The sequence below is a fragment of the Sardina pilchardus genome, chromosome 19, assembly GCF_963854185.1.
Source record: "Sardina pilchardus chromosome 19, fSarPil1.1, whole genome shotgun sequence".
Classification (NCBI taxonomy): domain Eukaryota; kingdom Metazoa; phylum Chordata; class Actinopteri; order Clupeiformes; family Clupeidae; genus Sardina; species Sardina pilchardus.
Window position 1 is genome coordinate 3,076,649 of NC_085012.1, and position 20,000 is coordinate 3,096,648.

General features: G+C 46.4%; 1 protein-coding gene across 1 annotated transcript in view; it reads right to left on the reverse strand.

Moving 5' to 3' along the window:
- The window catches only part of si:ch73-173p19.2 (V-type proton ATPase 116 kDa subunit a 1), a 37,250-nt gene extending 18,869 nt beyond the window's left edge, over window positions 1-18,381 (reverse strand). The window contains exons 1-13 of the mRNA XM_062520990.1: window positions 18,265-18,381; window positions 13,845-13,923; window positions 13,146-13,243; window positions 11,220-11,348; window positions 8,560-8,642; window positions 8,260-8,353; window positions 6,617-6,829; window positions 5,525-5,675; window positions 4,252-4,385; window positions 3,501-3,640; window positions 3,403-3,417; window positions 2,253-2,346; window positions 272-390 (exon numbers count right to left, since the gene is read on the reverse strand). Coding sequence (XP_062376974.1) covers window positions 272-390; window positions 2,253-2,346; window positions 3,403-3,417; window positions 3,501-3,640; window positions 4,252-4,385; window positions 5,525-5,675; window positions 6,617-6,829; window positions 8,260-8,353; window positions 8,560-8,642; window positions 11,220-11,348; window positions 13,146-13,243; window positions 13,845-13,923; window positions 18,265-18,381 — 1,466 coding nt within the window. The remainder of the gene's footprint in view (window positions 1-271; window positions 391-2,252; window positions 2,347-3,402; window positions 3,418-3,500; window positions 3,641-4,251; window positions 4,386-5,524; window positions 5,676-6,616; window positions 6,830-8,259; window positions 8,354-8,559; window positions 8,643-11,219; window positions 11,349-13,145; window positions 13,244-13,844; window positions 13,924-18,264) is intronic.
- Window positions 18,382-20,000: the final 1,619 nt, after the last annotated feature.

Consider the following 20,000-nt stretch of genomic DNA (forward strand, 5'->3'; position numbering starts at 1 on the left):
AGGTGTAGCTGAAGTAGCTGTGGGGTAAGAGGGCAGGTGTAGTACAGTAGCTGTGGGGTAAGAGGGCAGCTGAAATAGCTCTGGGGTAAGAGGGCGTGTGATTCACAAAGGCGGCACTAACAACAACAACAACAATCTCTCCAGAATGCAACGCCCCCACAGACTACCGTGCCTTCCCCTCACGTGCCCCAGCAGCAGAGCTCCTCGCGTGACGTGCCACATGTGGGGTGTGGTGCCTCGCCACGTAGGGGCAGGCCCAGATCTCACTCACATGTAGTTCACTAAGCTCAGCGTGATTCCAAAGAGCATGTGGATGACCCCGATGATCACCGACATCTTCATCTTGTAGGAGTTCAGGAAGGTGAGCTTATTTGATGCAATGTTCCAGATCTGACAGATCAAAAGACAAAAAGATAAAAAATAAAAAAAAACGCATAAAGACAGCACAGGTTCATATCAACGATGGACAAAAGCTATCGGTGAGGCATCGAGGGCACATTGTAGATTATAGACGGCAATGTGCTTCTCATTTACATGCAGAGATGGCGACACAGGCCCAATCCAACGTCCAGACTCACACACTCACAGGCCCAATCCCATCGTCCAGACTCACAGACTCTCAGGCCCAATCCCAACGTCCAGACTCACAGGCCCAATCCCATCGTCCAGACTCACAGACTCACAGGCTTTGCTGCGTGTTCACGTGAGATTTGTAAGGGCCTAGGGCTGTCCCAGCGTCGCGTGAGGGCTTCAGTACATACTTCCCCACTTCCTGAGCCCTTTCCGTGAGTCTGCATCGATGACTTCATCACAGGGAATTACTCACAGGTCAAAGCATTTACCGAGAAATGACGACGGCGCCGTTAACAACAGCAGCACAACAGTACAACAGCACGACACACGAGCATGGTGACGACGGCGCCGCCGTTAACAACAGCAGCACAACAGTACAACAGCACGACACACGTGCATGGTGCAAGTGCCAGCAGATACTGTACAAATACTGGCTCATGAAACGTAACAAAATAAAATACAAAATACGGATGTGAAAAATGTATGTAATTAAAATACAAGTAATTAATAATTTGAAAACACAGAAATATCTACACAATAATCATGATATTTCAATTTTTAAAATAAACTACAAGTTGTACAGTATTATTGAAAATCTATCCCCAAGATAGTACTACTGGCTAGCGCGGGACTATTAAATTCGGGACATTGGGGCTCCCATTTCAGTGTAAACGATGATTGGACAACAAGCAGGCTTCACAACAGTGGGACAACTGTGACAAAGCAAAATACCATAATTTTCCATAACCAATGAAAGCAGTTCAACACATGGAACAGCTCGGGGGGGAATATATATTCTGTGAGCATCTAGCAGGTCAACTGCTACAATTTTAAATCAGACAATGGCCAGACGGAATATTACAATTCCATTTTACCCAGTTGATTTACTGATAATCCATGAATGCATTTGGTACTCTTATCCAGTTGATTTACTGATTAATCCATGCCTATATTACCCACCAGGGGGCGCCCGCCTCACACTTGGACAAGTGCTGCATTACTGTGACAGAGGAAAAATAAGGCTTCAAGACTACAAAGTCATACAAAGGATGCCACCTAGTGGACAAAACAGGAATTCCTCCCCCTAATGAGAGCCCAGTCAGACCAGTCACATTCAGCTGCCCTGGGCCACTACTGACCAGGGCCAGTTTAGCGCCGGCGTCCCTGCTGGACTCAGCTGTGTACCAGCACAGCCACAGAGCCTCTCCGCCACTCACCGGGTCCATGCCACACGGGTACGGCTCTAGCACTCACCGGGTCCATGCCAAATGGGTACGGGCTCTAGCACTCACCGGGTCCATGCCAAATGGGTACGGCTCTAGCACTCACCGGGTCCATGCCAAACGGGTACAGGCTCTAGCACTCCCCGGGTCCATGCCACACGGGTACAGGCTCTAGCACTCCCCGGGTCCATGCCACACGGGTACAGGCTCTAGCACTCCCCGGGTCCATGCCACACGGGTACAGGCTCTAGCACTCCCCGGGTCCATGCCACACGGGTACAGGCTCTAGCACTCCCCGGGTCCATGCCACACGGGTACAGGCTCTAGCACTCACCGGGTCCATGCCACACGGGTACAGGCTCTAGCACTCCCCGGGTCCATGCCACACGGGTACGGGCTCTTATCTAGCACTCAGCACTCACCGGGTCCATAACGGGTACGGGCTCTAGCACTCACCGGGTCCATGCCAAACGGGTACGGGCTCCCGGAGAACACACCGGGCACGGCAGGGTCCAGCTGGAGGTGAGTGTTACCATGGAGACTCTCGTTCCTGATGACAACACAGAACACACAAAGCGTTAGAGTCCTGCTGAGGTCTTTGCTCCGCCTCAGAGACTAGTGTCCTTCCAAGGAAAAGTAGAAATTGAAACGGACTTACTGAGGGAGCAGCCAAGCTCATCAAAGGGAACTCTATTTTTCTTTTCAGGTTTTATGAGTGAATCTTCTACTGGGCAGTGGGCAATAATTTGCACTTCCACAAGTGATCAGGAAATGCAGTCCAATCAGATAACTGTGATGTGTTCACTTGATCACCCCAGTACAGTCCCTACAGTGATGCAACACAATGAAATCTATTGGGCATTTGATAATTCCTTTTGAAGTTCCTACATGAATTATTTTCCATCTCAAGTTCTTTCTTTGCTTAGCTCCAGAGCAGATTTCAGAGGCTCAATATCCAACATCGTAACATATGTTTATGTTATAGTCTAGACTTGTGGACTCATATATTGGAATTACGTTTTTGACATCATGCAGCAGTTATTTGTTGTTTGGAGGCAAACCAAGTAGAGTTTATTATTTCAGCGGCCATTTACCACAGTCACATGAAACAGTACAGTACACTCACATCCAGGCCCATAGACTATGAGACAGTATAGTACACTCACACCCATAGACTATGAAGCATCAGTACAGCACACTCACATCCAGGCCCATAGACTGTGAAGCATCAGTACAGTACACTCACATCCAGGGCCATAGACTATGAAACAGCATAGTACACTCACACCCATAGACTATGAAGCATCAGTATACACTCACGTCTAGGCCCATAGACTATGAAGCATCAGTCTACACTCACGTCCAGGCCCATAGACTATGAAGCATCAGTATACACTCACGTCCAGGCCCATAGACTTTGAAGCATCAGTATACACTCACGTCCAGGCCCATAGACTATGAAGCATCAGTATACACTCACGTCCAGGCCCATAGACTATGAAGCATCAGTACAGTACACTCACGTCCAGGCCCATAGACTATGAAGCATCAGTATACACTCACGTCTAGGCCCATAGACTATGAAGCATCAGTACAGCACACTCACGTCCAGGCCCATAGACTATGAAGCATCAGTACAGCACACTCACACCCATAGACTATGAAGCATCAGTATACACTCACGTCCAGGGCCCATGGGGGTGCAACATGGGCCTGACGCTCCAGGAGGAACCGAAGACGTTGAAGGACTTGGAGAAGCAGTCGTTGTAGATGAGGCCCGTGTAGATGGAGAAGAGTCCCATGAGGAGCACGATGTAGCGCCCGCCCACCAACACGTCAATCAGCTGGGGAAACATTAGCGTTAGCATTAGCGCCCGCCCACCAACACGTCAATCAGCTGGGGAAACATTAGCGTTAGCATTAGCGCCCGCCCACCAACACGTCAATCAGCTGGGGAAACATTAGCGTTATGTGCAAAATAATGAGGTTTCCTTAATGATATTTAATAAATGTATGTTTTTATAAATTATTTATAATTGTTTTATTAGGGAGTTCAGAGTGAAGATGATGATTACTCTAACACACTCACATCTCTCTTTTTTACTTCTACTTACTACTACGTCTTGTAATGTCATAATTCTAGTATTGTAGTGTAATGCTTGTATTGTAATGTTGTCATGTTTCTAGTACAGCATTGTAGTGTACTTGTATTGTACTATTGATGTACTTGTGGTTGTAGTATTGTAGTGTAGTGTACTTGTATTGTACTACTGATGTAGTTGTGGTTGTAGTATTGTAGTGTACTTGTATTGTACTACTGATGTAGTTGTGGTAGTAGTACTGGACTGCAATTAATACTTGTATTGTAAAAATATGTGTTCACTCTGCCTCACATCTGTAACCCTCTCTCTCTCTCTCTCTCTCTCTCTTTCTCTCTCTCTCGGTCATGTTTTACCTCATTCTTCAGCTGACGGAAGTGTTCCTCTTGGTAGATGATCCAGACGGCCAGTAGACTCATGACAAGACCGTGACCACAGTCCCCGAACATGATGGCGAAGAGGAACGGGAACGTGACCACGGTGTAGGGAGCTGAGAACACACACACACACACACACACAGCACATGAGGAACGGGAACGTGACGATGGTGTAGGCGCTGAGAACACACACACACACACACACACACACAGCACATGAGGAACGGGAACGTGACGATGGTGTAGGCGCTGAGAACACACACACACACACACACACACACACACACACACACACACACAGCACATGAGGAACGGGAACGTGACGATGGTGTAGGCGCTGAGAACATCACGGGAACGTGACGGATGGTCATTCATTGACACCCTGCTCAAGGAGGGTGAAGCCACAGAGTGCCAGGGCTGAAGGTGTTCAGACTGCTGGATCAAAGCACATTCACGGAGAGTTGACTGGAGGGGAAAATGTGGCAGGACCAGGTGCAAGCATCAAGGATGGCCACTGCTGGAGAGAGTTGTCATGCAAAGCTGATTCAAGGACTTGGGAGAACTTCACATCTACCACCAAGACTGCACACGAACATCTACTGGAGTTATTTATCCACTTTGCATCATATCATGTATGTGCCCATATACGGTGTGTGTTTATCACCTGGGTTGAGTTCCTGTTGTGTGTGTGTGCCCATATACGGTGTGTGTTTATCACCCGGGTTGAGTTCCTGTTGTGTGTGCGTGCCCATATACGGTGTGTGTTTATCACCTGGGTTGAGTTCCTGTTGTGTGTACGTGCCCATATACGGTGTGTGTTTATCACCTGGGTTGAGTTCCTGTTGTGTGTACGTGCCCATATACGGTGTGTGTTTATCACCTGGGTTGAGTTCCTGTTGTGTGTACGTGCCCATATACGGTGTGTGTTTATCACCTGGGTTGAGTTCCTGTTGTGTGTGCGTGCCCATATACGGTGTGTGTTTATCACCTGGGTTGAGTTCCTGTTGTGTGTACGTGCCCATATACGGTGTGTGTTTATCACCTGGGTTGAGTTCCTGTTGTGTGTACGTGCCCATATACGGTGTGTGTTTATCACCTGGGTTGAGTTCCTGTTGTGTGTACGTGCCCATATACGGTGTGTGTTTATCACCTGGGTTGATCTCCTGGTAGTCGGCCATATACGGTGTGTGTTTATCACCTGGGTTGAGTTCCTGTTGTGTGTGCGTGCCCATATACGGTGTGTGTTCATCACCTGGGTTGATCTCCTGGTAGTCGGCCACTCCGTAGGCGTCGATGAGGCCCTGGAAGGCGCAGGTGAAGGCGTTGGTCCTGTTGAAGGTGGGGGGCGTGTGGCTCGTGGAGATGCGGTTCAACACCGGGCTCAGACTACAGCCACTCTGCTCCTATTCTCACACACACACACACACACACACACACACACACATACACACAGAGAGAACGGCACACACACACACACACACACACACAGAGACGCACACACACACAGACGCACACACACACACACACACACACACACACACACACACACAGAACGGCACACACACACACACACACAAAGAATGGCACACACACACAGAGACACACACACAGACGCACACACACACACACACACACACACATACACACACACACACACACACAGAGAGAACGGCACACACACACACACACACACACACACACACACACAAGCGCACACACACACGCACAAGATTGGCTTGAATCTAAATAATCAAATCCCCTCGTATGCGCTGTAAAGAGCCAGAGTGTCCATGTAAATTGCCTCATTCTGAAGTCCTCCTGCCAGCCTTTGATTGAATAGTTTTGCAACAGCAGGCTTTGCCTCAGCTTTATTAAACAGTTCTCTACTCTTCCCCTGTGTCTCCCCACTGAATTATGCTAAAAGGGACTCCAAATAAGCAACAAACTATTTGTCGGCGGCTCCATTAAGTCAACTGTGGCAGACGGTGAAGTGTACACTCACGAACATAAACTGTGATTAAGAACCACTCATCCCAAGCCCCCCTCTATCAACGTGTGCTCAATCTCTCTCTCTCTCCCTCTCTCTCTCCTTTTCCCTGCCACTCCTTCTATCTCTCTTTCTCTACCACTCCTTCTCTCTCCCTTTCCCCCTGCCACTCCTTCTCTCTCTCTCTCTCTCCCTGCCACTCCTTCTCTCTCTCTTTCTCTGTCACTCCTCTCTCTCTCTCTCTCTCTCTCTCTCTCTCTCCCTGCCACTCCTTCTCTCTCTCTTTCTCTGTCACTCTCTCTCTCTCTCTCCCTGCACTCCTCTCTCTCTCTCTCTCTCTCGGGCGGTTCTACTCACAGATCCCTTCCTCAGGGCGGCCTGCACTGACGCGAGGTCAGTCACCGGGCACCAGATCTCGGCCACGATGAGCTTCTGCGTGATGTCTATGTTGCAGAGGTTCAGGGTGTGGTAGATGGCCTTCATCTTCCTCACTTTGGTGCTCCAGTCCTGGATGTGTCCGGCCGCGGCGCTCAGCACGTTCTGACGGTACTCCTCCGTCTTCTTCAGGATCTTTGGACCAGACAGAGAGGGGGGGGGGGCGCTCAGGAGCAGAGAACACACATGACTACAGATCTAGAACATACAGAACATACAATACTACAGGTCTAGAAGATACAGAACATACATGACTACAGTTCTAGAACATACAGAACATACAATACTACAGTTCTAGAACATACAGAACATACATTACTACAGTTCTAGAAGATACAGAACATACAATACTACAGTTCTAGAAGATACAGAACATACAATACTACAGTTCTAGAACATACAGTTAAAATATACAATACTGCAGCTCTAGAAGATACAGTTAAAATATGGCAGGACCAGAGAACATACAATTCTTAGAGAACCAGAGAAGATGCAATTAAAACACTAAGGGACTATTAACACTGTGGGACTATGGACAATATGGGACTATAAACACTATGGGACTATAAACACTATGGGACTATAAACACTATGTGACTATGGACACTATGGGACTATGGACACTATGGGACTATGGGACTATAGACACTATGGGACTATGGACACTATAAACACTATGGGACTATGGGACTATAAACACTATGGGACTATGGGACTATAAACACTATGGGACTATGGGACTATAGACACTATGGGACTACAGGCACTATAAACACTATGGGACTATAAACACTATGGGACTATGGACACTAAACACTATAGGACTATGGTCACTTGAAACACTGTGGGACTATGGACACTATGGGACTATGGGACTACGGACACTTTAAACACTATAAACACTGTGGGACTATGGACACTATGGGACTATGGGACTACGGACAATTTAAACACTATAAACACTATGGGACTATGGACACTATAAACACTATAAACACTATGGACACTATGGGACTATGGGGCTATAAACACTATAAACACTATAAACACTATAAACACTATGGGACTATAAACACTATGGGACTATAAACACTATGGGACTATAAACACTATGTGACTATGGGGCTATAGACACTATAAACACTATGGACACTATGGGACTATGGACACTATAAACACTATAAACACTATAAACACTATGGACACTATGGGACTATGGGACTACGGACACTTTAAACACTTTAAACACTATAAACACTATGGACTGTGTTCATTATCACCTGTCCCAGTGTGGCCTACCTCATCCTCATGGCCTACTACTACTACTATACCATTCTGAGGTCCGTCATGGCCTACTACTACTACTGAAGCATTTTGAGGTCCGTCATGGCCTACTACTACTACTGAAGCATTTTGAGGTCCGTCATGGCCTACTACTACTACTATACCATTCTGAGGTCCGTCATGGCCTACTACTACTACTGAAGCATTTTGAGGTCCGTCATGGCCTACTACTACTACTGAAGCATTCTGAGGTCCGTCATGGCCTACTACTACTACTATACCATTTTGAGGTCTGAAATCCGAGTGCTGACGTTGACCCTCATGTTTTTCCGGGCAGTAGGTTTATTTGGGCAGGGATACAGACTAGCATGGAAGCTACAAGAGGAGAGAGAGAGACAGAGAGAGAGAGAGAGAGAGAGAGAGAGAGAGAGAGAGAGAGAGATGTTGGCCACAGATTCAAATCTACATGGGCAAATGAGAGGGTATGTGCACCTGAGGCAAATTGCTTTATAAAACTGTGAAAACTTACCCTTCACATATTAATTTACCCTTAACATATTTATAAAACTGTGAAAACTTACCCTTCACATATTTTCCGGATCTTTCTGCGGACGTGATCTCCTTGTATGAATATTATGAAGACAACTTTCTTCACCGGCCCCTCCTGGAAATATATATTACATTAATTGTGTTGCATTTAATTGCTACTTAATTTAAGTTAACGGCTCTGTTACACGTGTTACCGATGCAGTTTTCATGCCAAGACCCTGATGATCCCTTCTAAAACCTGCACATATTTTACCTCCGCCAAGGAGGTATATGTTTTCATCGGGGACCGGCGTTTGTTTGTTTGTTTCCATTTTCCATTTGATGGTGGATCTTCTTATGTTCTAACATTCAAGCATTTGTCTTGAAACTGCTCTGATTCTCTCATCATAATCTTGTTAACCTAGATAATCTGAGGTAGAGAGCAGAGATTGATCATCTGAGGTGATAATCTGAGATGATAATCTGAGGTGTGGACAGGTTGATAATCTGAGGTGATAATCTGAGGTAGATAGCAGAGGTTGATAATCTGAGGTAGATAATCTGAGGTGTGGACAGGTTGATAATCTGAGGTGATAATCTAAGGTAGAGAGCAGAGGTTGATCATCTGAGGTGAGCAGAGTGATAATCTGAGGAGAGCAGAGGTTAACTAGAAAAGCACACAGAGAGCGCAGACCTCCGCCTGTATTGTTCCTCCAAGGTTGTCATACATTTGAACCTAAACTATTCAGATCGCCACCACGTGGCCATACCATGCCATTACACCACTAACAGAATCCCGACATTATTACAAATCACTCTCAAAATCTAGTCGTATCTTCCTTGGGTCATTTCTGACATTCCCTGAAAATGTCATCGAAATCTATCCATTACTTTTTGAGTTATCTTGCTAACAAACAGACAGACAGACAAACAAACAGACAAACAAACGCCGGTCCCCGATGAAAACATAACCTCCTTGGCGGAGGTAATAATCTGAGGAGAGCAAAGATTGATAATCTGAGGTGATAATCTGAGGTGAGCAGAGATTGATAATCTGAGGTGATAATCTGAGGTTCTCACTGTGTTGTTCTCTTCCTCCTGGATCTGGATTTCAGCGTGACGCAGAACAAAGTTGCCATGAAACAGTCGCCACAGGATCTTCTCAAAGGAGAGGAATCTCTCGTGCCTGATTACTCCAGCCACAAACCTGATGGGGAGTTGGGCTGGGTGTCAGTGATGGTGTCATGTGATCACTTTTACAACAATGCCTTCAACATCTGATGGGGAATACGTTTAGTTTATGAAATTTGTCAAAGTGCAAATTATAATGCGCACTATTGTATGTTAAAGTAGATGTACAAACTGACCGCCACACAGTCCTGCACATTCTATCTACAAAAATAAAGTCGTCTCCATCTCCTACTCCATCCCATACTCTTGCAACAGTTTGAGGGGGCCGGTGTTGCTGTCCACTGTGTGTGTGTGTGTGTGTGTACCCCAGTTTGAGGGGGCCGGTGTTGCTGTATATTGTGTGTGTGTGTGTGTGTGTGTGTGTGTGTGTGTGTACACCCCAGTTTGAGTGGGCCGGTGTTGCTGTATATTGTGTGTGTGTGTGTGTGTGTGTGTGTGTGTGTGTGTGTGTGTGTGTACCCCAGTTTGAGGGGGCCGGTGTTGCTGGCGATGCTGCTGGTGCGGCTGACCATGCGTGATGAGGTGGTCAGCGTGATGGAGTCTTCGGACGGCAGCTCAGACACCGACAGCTGGCACTCCGCCTGCAGGGCACACACACACACACACACACACACACACACACACACACACACACACACACACACACACACACACACACACACACTGTAGTACAGCTGGCACTGCAGTGAGAACATCAGCTCTAGTATGACGGCTTCCTCTGCACATGATATGTCCCATCCTCCCTCCACAGCATCCTTAACACCTCCTCTATTCTGAACAGGAGACTCAAGTGGCACTCCTCTTCTTATCTATTTATCTATTTTATCCTATTTTATTATTTGTTAGGTTATGCACTTTGTACAGCACTTTGGACAGTGTGAGCTGTGGTTAAATGTGCTCTATAAATAAACCTTACTTACTTACTTACTTACTTACCTACCATTAACACCTCCTCTATTCTGAACAGGAGAGTCAAGTGGCACTCCTCCACACCATCCTTAACACCTCCTCTATTCAAGAGTCAAGTGGCAAGTGGGGTTAGGTGCCTCAAGGGAACTTTAGCCGTGGACTGGTCGGAGATCGAACTGGCAACCCTCCATTCACAAGCTCGAAGCCCTAACCAGTAGGGCACGGCTGCCCCCAAGCGTGCCTGCCTGCAAGCGCCAGGTGAGAGCCAGGTGAGAGCCAGGTGAGGCGTACCTGTTCTACTGTAAGAGCCAGGTGAGGCGTCCCTGTTCTACTGTAAGAGCCAGGTGAGAGCCAGGTGAGGCGTACCTGTTCGACTGTAAGAGCCAGGTGAGAGCCAGGTGAGGCGTACCTGTTCTACTGTAAGAGCCAGGTGAGAGCCAGGTGAGGCGTACCTGTTCTACTGTAAGAGCCAGGTGAGAGCCAGGTGAGGCGTACCTGTTCAACTGTAAGAGCCAGGTGAGAGCCAGGTGAGGCGTACCTGTTCTACTGTAAGAGCCAGGTGAGGCGTACCTGTTCTACTGTAAGAGCCAGGTGAGAGCCAGGTGAGGCGTACCTGTTCGAAGAAGTCCTCAGCCATCTGCAGCAGGTACTTCATCTCCAGGAGCTCAGTGAAGTTGTGCTTCAGTGTGTCCCTGTTGGAGTTGATCTCTCTCAGCTCCTGCTCCAGCTTCTCAAACGTAGACTGTGTGTAGCGCAAGTCAGATCACTTATTACGCACTCATGCAGACTGTGTGTGTCTGTGTGTGTGTGTGTGTGTGTGTGTGTGTAGGTGAGATCACTTATTACACGCTCATGTAGACTGTGTGTGTGTGTGTAGAGATCACTTATTATGCACTCATGTAGACTGTGTGTGTGTGTGTGTGTAGAGATCACTTATTACACGCTCAATTGGACTGTGTGTGTGTGTGTGTGTGTGTGTGTGTAGGTGAGATCACTTATTACGCACTCATGTAGACTGTGTGTGTGTGTGTGTGTGTGTGTGTGTGAGTGTAGAGATCAGTTATTACGTGCTCATGTAGACTGTGTGTGTGTGTGTGTGTAGGTGAGATCCCTTATTACGCACTCATGTAGACTGTGTGTGTCTGTAGAGATCAGTTATTACGCGCTCATGTAGACTGTGTGTGTGTGTGTGTGTGTAGAGATCAGTTATTACGCACTCATGTAAACTGTGTGTGTATGTGTGTGTCGCAGGTGAGGTGAATTATTACGCGCTCATGTAGACTGTGTGTGTGTGTGTGTGTGTTTGTGTGTGTGTGTGTGTGTGTGTGTGCGCGTGTGTGTGGAGATCAGTTATTACGCGCTCATGTAAACTGTGTGTGTGTGTGTGTGTGTGTGTGTGTCGTAGGTGAGATGAGTTATCATGCGCTCATGTAAACTGTGTATGTGTGTATGTGTGTGTGTGTGTGTGTGTGTGTGTGTGTGTGTGTGTGTGTGTGTGTGTGTCGCAGGTGAGATGAGTTATTACGCGCTCATGTAAACTGTGTGTGTGTGTGTGTGTGTGTGTGTGTCGCAGGTGAGATGAGTCATTACGCGCTCATGTAAACTGTGTGTGTGTGTGTGTGTGTGTGTGTGTCGCAGGTGAGATGAGTTATTATGCGCTCATGCATGGTCATGAGGTGAACATGGATAGGAGCAGTAGGAAGATATCAGTGGAGCGGTGATCCACTGTGTTGTGCAGTTTGAGTACATTGTTTAGAGAAGTGCACTTACTGTGATGAGAAATGCAGAAAGGCGACTAATGAACTATGCAATACTCTACATGCTGTGCATTCTTGACGAATTGTAAGATATATGCTGTGTGTATTAGATGTACATAATGTATATTATATGCTGTGTATAGCTTGATGAATTGTACGATATATGCTGTGTGTATATATTAGATGTACATAATGTATATGATATGCTGTGTATAGCTTGATGAATTGTACGATATATGCTGTGTGTGTATATTAGATGTACATAATGTATATGATATGCTGTATATAGCTTGATGATTTGTACGATATATGCTGTGTGTATATATTAGATGTACATAATATGTGATATGCTGTGTAAAGCTTGATGAATTGTACGATATGCTGTGTGTATACTGTATATTAGATGTACATAATGTATATGATATGCTGTGTATAGCTTAATGAATTGTACAATATATGCTGTGTGTATATATTAGATGTACATAATGTATATGATATGCTGTGTATAGCTTGATGAATTATACGATATGCTGTGTGTATATATTAGATGTACATAATGTATATGATATGCTGTGTATAGCTTAATGAATTGTACGATATGCTGTGTGTATATATTAGATGTGCATAATGTATATGATATGCTATGTATAGCTTGATGAATTATACGATATATGCTGTGTATATATTAGATGTACATAATGTATATGATATGCTGTGTATAGCTTAGTGAACGGAAAAGTAACAGAGCAGGCATTAGATCAGCGTGATGTGAGCAGCGTCACCTCAAGTTCAAACACGTCCCGAGGACACGGCACCCTCTCCGTGTCTGAGCCCCTGGCCACAGCGATGTCACTCTTCAGCATCTCCTTCTGCAGCAGCCCTGGAACAACAAGCCCGAGCTGTCACTCACAGCCCAGCAGTCCACAGCACACACACACGCTGGCCACACAAACACTGGGCTGCACAATCTCAACCTCAATCTGGAATCACATGTACATGTAAACACACATCACACTTCAAATGTGCAAACAACTATATATCATACCATACCATTATACGTTATAAAGATATGAGGTGATGACTAACATATTATACGTTATAAAGATATGAGGTGATGACTATATTATACGTTATAAAGATATGAGGTGATGACTACTATATTATACGCTACAAATATATGAGGTGATGACTACTATATTATACGTTATAAAGATATGAGGTGATGACTATTATATTATAGGTTATAAATATATGAGGTGATGACTACTATATTATACATTATAAAGATATGAGGTGATGACTACTATATTATACGTAATAAAGATATGAGGTGATGACTATTATATTATAGGTTATAAATATATGAGGTGATGACTACTATATTATACATTATAAAGATATGAGGTGATGACTACTATATTATACGTGATAAATATATGAGGTGAGTAAAAGTGTTTCTCATTGATGTCCTGAGTACTCACTGAGGATTCTCTCCATGTCTTCACATTTTCTCACTTCATTTACAAACTTCCTCTGGAAGGCAGACGTGTCTGGATTCAGCTGGAAGCAACAGCAACAGGACACACTCAGGGTCAGTAGTGTAGCAACAGGACACACTCAGGCTCAACAGCAACAGGACACACTCAGGGTCAGTAGCGTAGCAACAGGACACACTCAGGGTCAGTAGCGTAGCAACAGGACACACTCTGGGTCAGCAGCAACAGGACACACTCAGGGTCAACAAGACACACTCAGGGTCAGTAGCGTAGCAACAGGACACACTCAGGGTCAGTAGCGTAGCAACAGGACACACTCAGGGTCAGTAGCGTAGCAACAGGACGCACTCAGGGTCAGTAGCAACAGGACACACTCAGGGTCAACAGGACACACTCAGGGTCAACAGGACACACTCAGGGTCAGTAGCGTAGCAACAGGACACACTCAGGGTCAACAGGACACACTCAGGGTCAGTAGCGTAGCAACAGGACACACTCAGGGTCAACAGGACACACTCAGGGTCAGTAGCGTAGCAACAGGACACACTCAGGGTCAGTAGCGTAGCAACAGGACACACTCAGGGTTAGTAGCGTAGCAACAGGACGCACTCAGGGTCAGTAGCAACAGGACGCACTCAGGGTCAGTAGCAACAGGACGCACTCAGGGTCAGTAGCAACAGGACACACTCAGGGTCAGTAGCAACAGGACACACTCAGGGTCAACAGGACACACTCAGGGTCAGTAGCAACAGGACACACTCAGGGTCAACAGGACACACTCAGGGTCAGTAGCGTAGCAACAGGACACACTCAGGGTCAGTAGCAACAGGACACACTCAGGGTCAGTAGCGTAGCAACAGGACACACTCAGGGTCAGTAGCAACAGGACACACTCAGGGTCAACAGGACACACTCAGGGTCAGTAGCAACAGGACACACTCAGGGTCAACAGGACACACTCAGGGTCAGTAGCGTAGCAACAGGACACACTCAGGGTCAGTAGCGTAGCAACAGGACACACTCAGGGTCAGTAGCGTAGCAACAGGACACACTCAGGGTCAGTAGCAACAGGACACACTCAGGGTCAGTAGTGTAGCAACAGGACACACTCAGGGTTAGTAGCGTAGCAACAGGACACACTCAGGGTCAACAGGACACACTCAGGGTCAACAGGACACACTCAGGGTTAGTAGCAACAGGACACACTCAGGGTCAGTAGCAACAGGACACACTCAGGGTCAACAGGACACACTCAGGGTCAGTAGCAACAGGACACACTCAGGGTCAACAGGACACACTCAGGGTCAGTAGCGTAGCAACAGGACACACTCAGGGTCAGTAGCAACAGGACACACTCAGGGTCAGTAGCAACAGGACACACTCAGGGTCAGTAGCAACAGGACACACTCAGGCTCAACAGGACACACTCAGGGTCAGTAGCATAGCAACAGGACACACTCAGGGTCAACAGGACACACTCAGGGTCAGTAGCATAGCAACAGGACACGCTCAGGGTCAACAGGACACACTCAGGGTCAGTAGCAACAGGACACACTCAGGCTCAACAGGACACACTCAGGGTCAGTAGCATAGCAACAGGACACACTCAGGGTCAACAGGACACACTCAGGGTCAGTAGCATAGCAACAGGACACGCTCAGGGTCAACAGGACACACTCAGGGTCAGTAGCAACAGGACACACTCAGGGTCAACAGGACACACTCAGGGTCAGTAGCGTAGCAACAGGACACACTCAGGGTCAGTAGCAACAGGACACACTCAGGGTCAGTAGCGTAGCAACAGGACACACTCAGGGTCAGTAGCAACAGGACACACTCAGGGTCAACAGGACACACTCAGGGTCAGTAGCAACAGGACACACTCAGGGTCAACAGGACACACTCAGGGTCAGTAGCGTAGCAACAGGACACACTCAGGGTCAGTAGCGTAGCAACAGGACACACTCAGGGTCAGTAGCAACAGGACACACTCAGGGTCAGTAGTGTAGCAACAGGACACACTCAGGGTTAGTAGCGTAGCAACAGGACACACTCAGGGTCAACAGGACACACTCAGGGTCAACAGGACACACTCAGGGTTAGTAGCAACAGGACACACTCAGGGTCAGTAGCAACAGGACACACTCAGGGTCAACAGGACACACTCAGGGTCAGTAGCAACAGGACACACTCAGGGTCAACAGGACACACTCAGGGTCAGTAGCGTAGCAACAGGACACACTCAGGGTCAGTAGCAACAGGACACACTCAGGGTCAGTAGCAACAGGACACACTCAGGGTCAGTAGCAACAGGACACACTCAGGCTCAACAGGACACACTCAGGGTCAGTAGCATAGCAACAGGACACACTCAGGGTCAACAGGACACACTCAGGGTCAGTAGCATAGCAACAGGACACGCTCAGGGTCAACAGGACACACTCAGGGTCAGTAGCAACAGGACACACTCAGGCTCAACAGGACACACTCAGGGTCAGTAGCATAGCAACAGGACACACTCAGGGTCAACAGGACACACTCAGGGTCAGTAGCATAGCAACAGGACACGCTCAGGGTCAACAGGACACACTCAGGGTCAGTAGCATAGCAACAGGACACGCTCAGGGTCAACAGGACACACTCAGGGTCAGTAGCATAGCAACAGGACACGCTCAGGGTCAACAGGACACACTCAGGGTCAGTAGCATAGCAACAGGACACGCTCAGGGTCAACAGGACACACTCAGGGTCAGTAGCAACAGGACACACTCAGGCTCAACAGGACACACTCAGGGTCAGTAGCATAGCAACAGGACACGCTCAGGGTCAACAGGACACACTCAGGGTCAGTAGCATAGCAACAGGACACGCTCAGGGTCAACAGGACACACTCAGGGTCAGTAGCAACAGGACACACTCAGGCTCAACAGGACACACTCAGGGTCAGTAGCATAGCAACAGGACACGCTCAGGGTCAACAGGACACACTCAGGGTCAGTAGCATAGCAACAGGACACGCTCAGGGTCAACAGGACACACTCAGGGTCAGTAGCAACAGGACACACTCAGGCTCAACAGGACACACTCAGGGTCAGTAGCATAGCAACAGGACACGCTCAGGGTCAACAGGACACACTCAGGGTCAGTAGCATAGCAACAGGACACGCTCAGGGTCAACAGGACACGCTCAGGGTCAGTAGCATAGCAACAGGACACGCTCAGGGTCAACAGGACACACTCAGGGTCAGTAGCATAGCAACAGGACACGCTCAGGGTCAACAGGACACACTCAGGGTCAGTAGCAACAGGACACACTCAGGCTCAACAGGACACACTCAGGGTCAGTAGCATAGCAACAGGACACGCTCAGGGTCAACAGGACACACTCAGGGTCAGTAGCATAGCAACAGGACACGCTCAGGGTCAACAGGACACACTCAGGGTCAGTAGCAACAGGACACACTCAGGCTCAACAGGACACACTCAGGGTCAGTAGCATAGCAACAGGACACGCTCAGGGTCAACAGGACACACTCAGGGTCAGTAGCATAGCAACAGGACACGCTCAGGGTCAACAGGACACGCTCAGGGTCAGTAGCAACAGGACACACTCAGGCTCAACAGGACACACTCAGGGTCAGTAGCATAGCAACAGGACACGCTCAGGGTCAGTTTGATCCGTTACAGCACAAACACAATGACTCTGTTGTTAGGCTTATGTCTGACAGCTTACCCAGAGAAGTGTGCCTGTGAATACGCTTGTCTATGGTGTGTGTGTGTGTGTGTGTGTGTGTGTGTGTGTGTGTGTATTTGTGTATGTGTGTGTGTCTGTGGTATGTGTGTGTGCACATGCGTGCACATGTCTGTGTGTGTGTGTGTGTGTGTGTGTGTGTGTGCATGACAGGTGCAGACCATGAGAGCGTTATCCAGAAAACTGAATCAATACGACACTGTGAGCTAATTCACCACGCTAGTTATGCAACGGCAAGCAGACTGTGTTAGCCTTCTCCTCTGAACTGTATGGTCTACTCAAAACAAATGTCTGGCTTTTGGTGTTTGACATGGAAATTACAATACATTTGGCTCAAATAACTTTGTCTCAACTCACACAACTCAACAAAGCATATGGAAACTCTAGTTAAAACATCACCTCAACTGACCAGACAGACAGACAGACAGTTCTTTCTGTTGATGTCACTGATGACACTGTACACATTTTGGAAGAAACTGTATGTAACATTTAGAAAGACACTGTATGTACACATATAGGAAGACACTAAATGTACACATTTAGGAAGACACTGTATGTACACATTTAGGAAGATACTGTATGTAGTATGTACACATTTAGGAAGACACTGTATGCACACATACAGTATAGGAAGATACGAAATGGGATACTCACATCTCTAAATTGCACGAGGCCCAGATTGCCGAGCTCACTGATGCAGTAGTGAGCTGACTCAGTCTGGAAGAAGAGTTGAACGAGACACATCTCCTCACTTTGGAAAAAAGAACCCATTTGGAAGAAAGATCTGGGCTCCTGTTCTGTCCAAGTAAACTAACGGTGCCAGCAGCTCGCTAACTGCAGTGACACAGAGCGAGTGAAGAGAATGCTCTGCTTTTGACACAGTCTATTAAACGCTGTTGCGACAAGAAATCAATTGAGTGCTTTGGTAGCACCATGATCAATAAGGCCTTTGCTAACGTGCCGCTAGGACAACCTCACTACTGCACGTCCTGCTTTCGGTGGAGATGTGCTGACCTTTTAGTGACCACAAAAGAGCCAACTATTCAACAGGAAGTGATGGAACATGACCCAACTCAGTATTCCATTGCCAACTGGAGGCATACAGTATAAACAAAACAGACAGACACCAGCACAATATGGAATGATTAGCGCAGAACACACACTAGGCAGCAGTGTGGCACGACACAACCAGCTGTTTCTCTCACACACGTACGGTATACCTGCCATTGTTTCATAGTATCATTGTATCGTTACACCTTGTCTGCACACACACATGACGTGGTCAGTACAATGAGTTACTTACGAACCAAGGACATTAAGAACATCGTCACACAACATACGATTTAAGGACATTAAGAACATCGTCACACAACACACGATTTAAGGACATTAAGAACATCGTCACACAACACACGATTTAAGGACATTAAGAACATTGTCACACAACACACGATTTAAGGACATTAAGAACATCGTCACACAACACACGATTTAAGGACATTAAGAACATCGTCACACAACACACGATTTAAGCACATTAAGAACATCGTCACACAACACACGATTTAAGCACATTAAGAACATTGTCATACAACACGATATAAGGACATTGAGAACATTGTCACACAACACACGATTTAAGGACATTAAGAACATTTCGTCATACAACACGATTTAAGGACATTAAGAACATCGTCACACACCACATGATTTGCCATCTGCACATCAGTTACCAGAACTGAATATACAAATGAAAAGAACTTTAGAAGGTTAGGCTGGACTGGAAGAATGGACTCAAAAGGCGCTAGAAGTATGAATGATAAGGAACAACACATACTGCGTTAACCTTTAACCCTTAGATGCATAGGCTACCAATACCTACACTCTTCCATGAGTGGGGTCAAAAATGACCCCAATTAGAATGCATGCGTTTTTTGCTGTAATCTCAAATAATGTCTCTCTTTTTGGTTAAAGATGATGATTTTTATTATATATTTGTCTAAAATGTTTTTATTTCATGTTGGACATATTGATGCATCACTTTTTATTAACATTTTATTACAAAACAGCTTTTAGATAGGCAAAAAAGGTAAACATCCTAAAATTATCTCAACATAGGTGAATAGGGTAATTTTTTTAACTTAGAGATATCTTCATGAAACTTTACCAGTTGAATACTCACATAAATAGGAGAAAAAAACGTATTGCAAGTTTTCTGTATTTTTGTTTAAATATGCTAATTAGGTCGTGTCTAATTAAATATGCGCTAATTTGCATATATGTTTTGATGCAAAGAATCTGACCATTGGAAAAGCCAGGTTGAAAATGTTTTTTTGTAGTGTTAATATATCAAATAAAAAAACATTTACAGAGGTGATTATGAATATCTT